At 44.1% G+C, this 8,817-nt stretch overlaps 1 protein-coding gene across 5 annotated transcripts in view; it reads left to right on the top strand.

The window, feature by feature from the left end:
* The first annotated feature begins 201 nt into the window (after nucleotides 1-201).
* GRIK2 (glutamate ionotropic receptor kainate type subunit 2) overlaps nucleotides 202-8,817 on the top strand; it is a 733,451-nt gene continuing 724,835 nt past the window's right edge. For all 5 annotated transcript variants that reach the window (XR_011388963.1, XM_017345301.3, XM_051855435.2 and 2 more), the window contains exons 1-2: nucleotides 202-340; nucleotides 5,416-5,823. Coding sequence is in view for 4 of the 5 variants with exons in the window: in XM_017345301.3 (XP_017200790.1) it covers nucleotides 5,709-5,823 (115 nt within the window). In the remaining variant the exon portion in view is untranslated. The remainder of the gene's footprint in view (nucleotides 341-5,415; nucleotides 5,824-8,817) is intronic.

The following is an 8,817-nucleotide window of genomic DNA, read 5'->3' as shown; positions in this document are numbered from 1 at the left end:
GCGGCGCCCGGAATTCTCTCATTGTCGCTTGTGCGGTCCAGGGGCAGGCGCTGCGCAGGGGTGGCCTCCGCGGCGGGTTAGCCCTGTGCGTGGGCCACGGGGAAAGGAGCGCGGCGCCTTTAAAGCAGGAGGAGAGGAACCCCCGCCAGGAGGCGTGTCTGTCTCCGCCGCCGCCGCCGCTCCGCGGTCACCGTCTTCGCCGCCGCCGTCACTCGCGGTCGGCGCCGGCGGATCGCGCTGCTGGGTCTGGGAGCCCGGGACTTCCCGCCCGACCTCCCGCGGCTGCTCCTCCCCGAGGACCACCCCACCCCCTCCCCGCCCACCTCGTCCCCAGCGCAAGGTAAGGACTCCCCAGTGGTGGGCACCGCTCTGGGCTCCTTCCCCGGCTGTTTGCTCCCACGAGGACGGGTGGGACTGCGGGTGGGCGAGGGGCATTTTCCTTCCGGAGAGGAGGAAGGAAGGCGAACAGCAGCACGCCGGAGCCCGGGGCGCTCGGGGCGCCCGCTGGACCGATTCGTTGAGAGTGGCTTTGTCCGGATCGCCTCAGCCAATTCCCGTCAAGGATGCAAGTGGCTCTGTGGGCTGCAGGCGCTCCTGTTCTCCACAGAAAATAATTTAATAAGTGGACGTGTCAGGAAGTGGCCTCGGCCACCCGTTCTCACGGGAGGCGAAGAGAGTGAGACAGATGGCAAAGAGCTATGAGCCTGCCGGCGGGTCTGACGAACTCCTCAGCCTGCCTCACGTCCACCCATTCCTGCATTAACCCTGCTCCTTAGTTCTGTGCCCAGGACGCACAGACGTTATTTTTACCGTCTCCAGCATTGAGAGATTCTGGGGGGAAAAAAAAACGCTCAGAAGACGTCCCATTAATGTAAAGAGGTACCACTGGGGTGGCTCATAAATCTCAAGAACTTCTAATTCATCCCCTGTTGTAACCTCTGAGGAGACAGGATTTCTTCACCAAACAACATGACCCAGCTCAGGCTTCCCAGATAGGGGAACAATGTGTTAGAAAACTTACTACTACTATGCTTTAGTGACGCATAGTTCATCTTCTATCATTTCTTCATCTTCATCCTGTAAGTATTCTGCCACCAGAAATTACCTTAGGGATTAATGGTGACTTTCATGTCACAAGTGATGACGGATTCATTTGAACCTTAATTAGCCTGTAGTTCAGTTTCTGGAAGATGTGCAATTGTATTTCAATGCTCAGTGCCTCTTAGTTCATTACCTTGTAACTTTTTCTAGAGCACATTCCTGTAACCAACACATCTGATTGTGAGTTAAACAAACAAGAATAGGAAATGCACAGGAGGGAGGTGATAAAGTGATGCCTTGAAGTTTCCCTGTTTGTTTGCTTCCACATAAACCCCATGAAGGTTTCAGAAGCTGAATTTTTTTTAAAGTTCCAGAACATGTAAATCTGCTCCACTTCGGTTTCTTAATTAAGATACACGTTGGCATATAAAAATTAATTGAAACTCCCAATGTCATTAATCTTCAATGAAGCAGAATGTTGGTGGAAAAGCTGATAGTGTTCAGAATCACAAAGGGTAGCATAGCATTCATAGTTAGGAAGAGTGAATTGCAAGTATGCAACAGTGTGATTTCAAGTGATCTCAGCCCTGACTTTATTCTCTGACATTTTGAGTGCCTTCCATGAGCAGGCTATTTTTTTTTTTTTTTTTTTTTTTTTAGCTAAGCTGCAGTACAACAGGCCACTTGCATGAAAGAATAGGGTAGGTAGGTGCTACTACACGGTGAAATTTTAAAATGTCATATAGTAGCAAGACTTCAGTGACAAGTCAAATGGAATTCTTAGTAAGAACTCCATGTGAAGATTTTAAATTTAGATATGGCATGGAAGAACCTTTAAAACACCTTTGAAATTCAGGTTGTTCTGGAATATACAAGTATATTTGTTGTTTCTAGCAAAAGATATAGGCATTGTCTTTCTAAATGCTGTGCTATGAGGATTATTACACATTTGTTCATGCCCCAGCAGGTGGCAGCTAACTAGAATAAGAATCATTTTCAGTGGGAGAATAGGAAACTGAAATTGCCTCTCAAGTAAATAGTGCCCAAGAATAAGAGGTCATTAATGTCAGCAAATATAAAAATACAGCGAGAGATGAAACTGATGGCTTTTTGTTGTTGGAAGAAGCTTTGCATGGACATTTGCATTTTGAAAAACAAATCATAGTCTTCATATTTCTTTATGTCAGCCTTCTGTAATATTTTTCAAGGTTTACTTTTAGACACAACTCTATATGCATGTTTGTGTGTGTGTGTGTGTGTGTGTTTTGCAGTTTGTCATCCCTGCCATGACCTTGGAACCTACAGAGCTTTGGCTCTTGGAAATAAAGGTTGCCATATGGTTAAAATGAGAATAAAGCAAATGAGATCATAGAATAAAGTACATAAGTCTTACTAATATGTTTGATCATCTGACACTCAAAAACAGTGTATTTTTTCCTTTAAGAAAGGAGCAAATTACGGCACTGACATAATTTTTTCAGAGTTAAATATGATCAGTGAAATACTGTAGAATGATTTTATTGCTCCTTCATATAGCATCAGTACTACAACATTTGATTTCAGCATTTGAGGGAATTTTTAATAACTTCAAAATCACCATACAATAAAGGCATCTCAAAACCAGCAAATCATTTTCTATTGGAGAGGTAAATTTAAATTTTTTTTGTCCTAGTGAGTGAGTGAAGTGTAATGAGAAAGAATGAGAATTAATCTGATTACCCTCATAACAGATGGAAATCTGGAGGTGGAGAATTGAAAGCGATAACTAATTGCGTCTTTTAGAAATGTCTTTAGCCACTGAATATTGACAGCATGTTATAAAGCATTCTGAATTCTTTGTGATCTTTCAAGCAATTTTTATGCAAGGAACAGTTTAGTGCTCATGAGGGAACTCACAGTGAATTTAAGTCACTTTTGTAGTAGTATGCTTAGGAAAGGGATGACTATTACTACATCTTGGGTATGTTAAGCAGTCCTGGTCAGTCATGTTGGAAAATACAGCACAGTTGACAAAATAGTCCTCTTAACAATGTAAACAATTCAATAATTCAAATTACCTGACTCTGTGCAGTAGAAATATGTACATTGTCACTTCAAATGGCATTTTGCCACTTCAAATGCACAAAATAAATCAGTGCCTGAGGGCGCTGTCCACGGTCCTGAAGAAAGGTCCTCTCCAGTCTTGCAGAAGTTCAGTTGGACAGGTGGAGTTGTCTGTTGTGTTAAAGACTTTCAACTTAGTTGGTAGATATAATTGAACATAATTTAGCATGTGGTCAAATTGATTCTTTGAAGACCAGTTAATATAAAAAGGTGTGCTACGTTTTTACAGTTAAATTATTGTGTAGGAAATATATGAATCTGGAAGTTTAATCTTTCATTTTCCAACTCCACATCCAATAAGTAACCTCACACAAATGACATGGTGTAGAATACTAGAATACTAGTTCTAAGCAGATACATTACAACTGTAATGTCAGATGCCATCATGTTAACAAAATAAATAAACGAGTTATGGTACATTTTGTTTTCTCAGGTTGCACTAACTGTCAATGGCAATGAAAAATTGCAGTATTTTGATTAGTCATAAGGAAACATGCTAATTTCTGGTGGTAGATATCAATTATGCTGGTAACTGAAAAAACTAATAATATTTATTGTTACCCTGGCAGTCATCATTATCTCTTCTAGGATAAAAAGGAAAATGAGCAAATAGAATGGAATTAGTGAGACAGCAGATAGATACAAGACCGAACATGTTGGGCTGCATGTTCTATAAGAGATATTTTAAACTTGGACTGAAGGAGTCGCTATATACCCTTGGTTTTAGCACTAGGTGTTCCTTTTAAAGTGCTCAAATTGACGAATTATTTGACTGAATTGTCTGCTAGACTGCAGAACTAGCCATTCATGATACTTACTTTTGACACTGCAGTTATGCTTCCATCTTAAAAAAAAATCAGTGGTACTTAATGCCTTTGTAAAATGTAGATTTTTTTTCAAATCAGCATTTTGTAATATTTGAAGAAAATATAGGTTGAAAAAATCATTATGATGGAATGAAAATATCACATGGTTTTCTTGCTTTTTGGAGAAAATGTAACAAGATTTAAATAGTACTCATTTCACCCTTTACATAAAAATTAAGTAGGATATACTCTTACTTTTTCATAAAATTTACCTATGCCCTGCAAGTTGGTTATGAAAAAGTTCAGTTATAAGGTAAAGATGCAATAGTTTGTCTTTTGTGTTAATCATTTAAAAATGTTGACAGTAATATATTTTTACTATCCACATTAGTTTCATTTAACTAATGTAAAATATTAACATTGGATATCTTTAATATATATAGCATATTATCTATTTCAACAATAAAAGGTATTTTGATGTGAAAAGCAAATGTTTTTCTTAACTTTTGACTTGTATGAATTATGGCTTATGAAAGCCAAGAGGAGGACTCTGTTTCTATCAGTAAAATAGCAAATGATAAGACCTTTTCAGACAAATCTAAGACATTCCATGTTACTCATGCTATAATCTCATATCCCACTTTGAAGAAAAAAATGATTAAAAAATTAACAGAAATCTGGGCATAAATTATTGAAACCTTTTGAGTTTGCACCAGTTCAAACATCAATGTCTTTTATATATGCACAGTTACTTTAGATTAACAAAATCCTAGTGGGAAAATATAATTCTTTCATTTCAAATTAACATCTTTCCTTTAAAAGTCCACTTGCAGAAATTTCTGTCTTTACTGTGGATTAGTAATCAAGGAATGCACCACTCAAGTTTTTAAAGATTATGTTCACCTCTACAATTGCATTTTAATCTATGTTCATTCTTGGTCAAAGTAAGAAAAGTACAAGTAAGACACTCAGCAAACCACAAGTTTTTTAGACAGTAAGCCCCTCCGTTTTGTATCACTTCCTTTTTTAAAAAATAATACCTAAGCAAAGTGAATTTGATTTGGCTAATCATTTATTAAAATTCATCAGTTATTTGTAAGAAGAAGTATGCTTGCAGACACCACTCACTCACTTAGCAAAGAATCTTACTGAAAATCAAAGCCATTTTTCTCCACGTAAATACATACGACTTCTTTTTGGCAACTCAAGGTGGGCTATGAGATCGGTTGCATAATAGATATTGGGAAGCTCACTGGCAGGGAGCCTTAGGAAGCGAGCAGCTATCTCAATTTTTCTCACTTAATCTTGGCTTCACGTCAGAAGCTGTGCGGCAGTGCAGTAGAATAGGGCCTGACAAAACCTTCCGAGCAAAGAGCCTTTTGTGTTAAGACCGTGGCTCGCTATTGACACCTCGTCCGTTTCCAAGGCTGGATTTCCTATTGATTTTCCTCCTCTGCTCCCCCAGGCTCGCGCGGCCGGACATTGTGGGTGTGCGTGCTGGGTTTCTCCCGGATGCTCCCCGACTAACATGGATGTCCCACCATCCCTTGCAGTGGAAGGTTGCTCCTTGGCGCAGTGAGTGAAGAACATGCAGCGATTGCTAATGGGTTCGGGAAGCCGAGACTCCTTCCTCTCTCTGTGACCATGCCGTGATCGAGTCTGCGGCCACCACTCGACGCATCCTCATTCCTGCCCGCACCGGGAGCCTAACGCTAGATCGGGGAAGTGGGGTGCCGCGCGTGTGGGCACGGAAACACCATGAAGATTATTTCCCCGATTCTAAGTAATCCAGTCTTCAGGCGCTCCATTAAACTCCTGCTCTGTTTACTGTGGATCGGATATTCTCAAGGAACCACGCATGTATTAAGATTTGGTAAGAATCCCCCTCCCTCTTCGCCGCCTGGAATCCGGCTCCGAGGCAGCCGGATGTAAACAGGCGGTTTCGCTCTGCCTGGCTGTGTGGGCTTGGGTGCTTTGAGACTTGCTCTTGGCTGCATAGCCTCCCAGGGTTTTAAAGAAACCCTCTGTGCTTTCATTTATTTTCTTTCTTCTTCCTTTCTTCATTTTTATGTCTCGCCGCGGGAGGGAGAAGGGAGTGCCAGCGTGGAGTAGTGGTCGCTGCGTTTCCTTCCCCACAGTAGCCAGCCACCAAGCTGGTGATGACGCTGGGGGCACCGCCAGCCGGCGCGCCCGCCCGCTGCCCCGGAGCCTCCGGGTCTGCCAGGGCTGCGGTGTCGGTGCCAACGTGCGCGCGGGGGCTGCACGCCTCTCTGCTTGCCGGACTGAGGAGTACCTAGCTGGTAACTCTTGGGCGAGTTGCTTCTGTCCGCTTCCGCCCGGACCTTGGCAACTCCTCGCAGGCAAACCAAAGGCGATAACCTTTTGGGTTTCTTTGGTCAGCGAGCCTTTCCAGTCAATCCCAGCGCTTTTCCCAGTCTCTGGTGCTCTTATGTGGAAGCACAGCTTTAAAAATTATTGTTAAGATTCAAGGCGCTGTTCAATAAGGAAACACTGCTGCTCAGCCGGCGGGAAATAGCGTCATCATAAGAAAAGCGTTTGTTTTTGTTTTTAACTTGCTGAGCCCCCGCTCACAGCTCGCTTGATCTCTCTCTCTGTGCGTTCTGGACCCATAAATGATGAACGGTGATAATCGGGGGGCGGAGAGGGGTAATTGTGTATGGGGTCGTCTAAGTCTGCATCTTTATGTCACATTGGAGTGATAAAAGACACGTGGTGGTAATATTTTAGGGGAATCTATCGCTTTTCCTAAGAATCCGGATTTCCTTGGGGCTTGAAGGCAAATTTACATGTGTGATTCCAGTGGAAACCCTCATCAGATTTGCTTGGAGAAAATGTAATGTGTTCAGTGCTCAGCCTCTCCTGATGGGCAGTGGAGTTTTAGTAGAAGCAGAGCTTGTAGGAAAAGTTGCCTAAAAAGTAGAGAGGAGCCAGGGAGTAGAAAGCCAAAAGGGTAAACCCTCCTACAGTAGGAACCTCCTTCAACTGGATCCAGACCAAAGAGTGCAGGAAGCCGGTATAATCCTGAGTGTGTGTCTTTGAGATAAAAGCAGATACATAAATCACTGAAATTCAAGAGTGGTTGCCTGCATCTTCCATAATACCAAGAGCATCCTCTGCCTCCCCCCCCCCTTTTTTTGCCCCAAATGATAAAATTCACCATGTCTCCCAGGCTTTGTGGAACCAAGGCAGAAATGCCTTAGATTAGGAAAGGGAACATTACAGCCCCCCCCCCCCACACACACACACAACTCCCCTCCCCTTTCTCACCCCTTGTAGACACCTGGAGTCAAGAAGGCTGATAAAGACAAAAGAGACAATGGATTATAGCTCAATTCCTACTGTAGTAATTTTTCTGATTTCTTCTGTCTTAAGGTGGTACTTAAGCACGTTGCTCTTAGCAACAAGCATCCACTGGAATGCTTGTTTCTTTGGACAGGATTAAACAGGTTTCTATATCACTGGAAGTGTGTCTGTGTGTGTATATGTGTGTGTGTTCAGCAGTTCTGCTTCAAGCATGGTAAGTGCTACAGTATGGTAGTTTTGCCCAGTAATTTGAGTATTGCAGTCTACTTATGTGTTATCCTGAGGTATCTTCTGATGTGTTTGCGAGTGAGAATGTGTTAACATGTTTGCAGACTGGGTGGAAAAAAAGACTTGGATCCTGAAAGCTGCCACCAATACTCAAAAGATTTAATTATTGCTGCTCCGGTCTTGCAGCATGATATTTGCTGAATCATTAGATTGTTACATTTGCTGATCATTTCATATCTTCATATTAAAAATCTTGGCGACTGTAGCGGAGTGTGTAGCAGCTTTCCAAAAGAGCTGACACACACACAAAAATACAGTTTCCTAGACCAAAGCTAAGAATGTCCTGAAGGAACGGAGTACTAGGCAAATACTCCCACAGCAGACCTTTGCTGTCCTAAACCAACAGCCCAGTTTGTAGATAACTTGTTATTTTCTGCATTAACTTCAAACATTGTCCACGTGGACATCATTTTCTCTGGTTTCTGATCTGAGTTCTCTGGAAAGGACTGTGTAGATTGTAATCACTGGAACATTTCCCTGTTGGGACTATTTTGATGCAATGGTGTGAGTTTTATTTTCTTCTGCGGTAAACATGTTCCGAGTGGATTGTGTGGTTGGTTGAACGAACAGAAGCCGCGCTTGAGAATGGCTATTTTCAACTTTGGCTGTAAGTGGAACCAGTACCTCATCCCTGGCCCTGTGCCCTGGGAGGGAAGGCGTTGGAGGTGCTGGTAGAGCAGCTGCCTCTGGGCGGCGGCGGCTGCCGGGTGTGGGTGAGCCCCGCCGCCTCGCTGAGGAGGCTGCCTCCAGTGCCCCCATCCCCCACCCCGGAGCAGGCTAGGAGTTGCCAGGCGCCAGGCGCTTCAGCTAGGGCGCTATGGCAACCGCGGAGCCCAGTCGGGTGGCGACCCAGCCCCCTTCCCCTCTGGTAGTGGAAATCCACCGCGGTGTGCTCTGGGCTGCCCTTCCACTGCTTCCTCTAGGACTGGGTCTAGACCCCGCCTCCTCTCATCACCGTTTGTGGAAGGAGGAGCACCCCCTCCCCACCAGCTCAGGGTGATGACCCTAGCCGCTGCCCTACCTTACTCCGCCCATCTTCCGTGTGCTCAATGCCCCCCCTCCCCGTTCCCTCTCCTCTCGCCCCCCCCCCCCAATACACACACACACACACACACACACACACTGAGCGGTAAATGCGCTCACGATGCCTTTCAGACTTCAGCATCGTGATTCCTCTTTACTGCCCAAGAAAACTCTGCAGTTGCATCCAGGAGCGCCTCTGTCCGGCTCCTTCACTCACAACTGTACGACCCCC

Source organism: Oryctolagus cuniculus, chromosome 5, assembly GCF_964237555.1.
Source record: "Oryctolagus cuniculus chromosome 5, mOryCun1.1, whole genome shotgun sequence".
In the NCBI taxonomy this organism is placed as follows: domain Eukaryota; kingdom Metazoa; phylum Chordata; class Mammalia; order Lagomorpha; family Leporidae; genus Oryctolagus; species Oryctolagus cuniculus.
The sequence above is the reverse complement of the archived record's forward strand: the minus strand, read 5'-3'. Positions and strand labels throughout refer to the sequence as shown.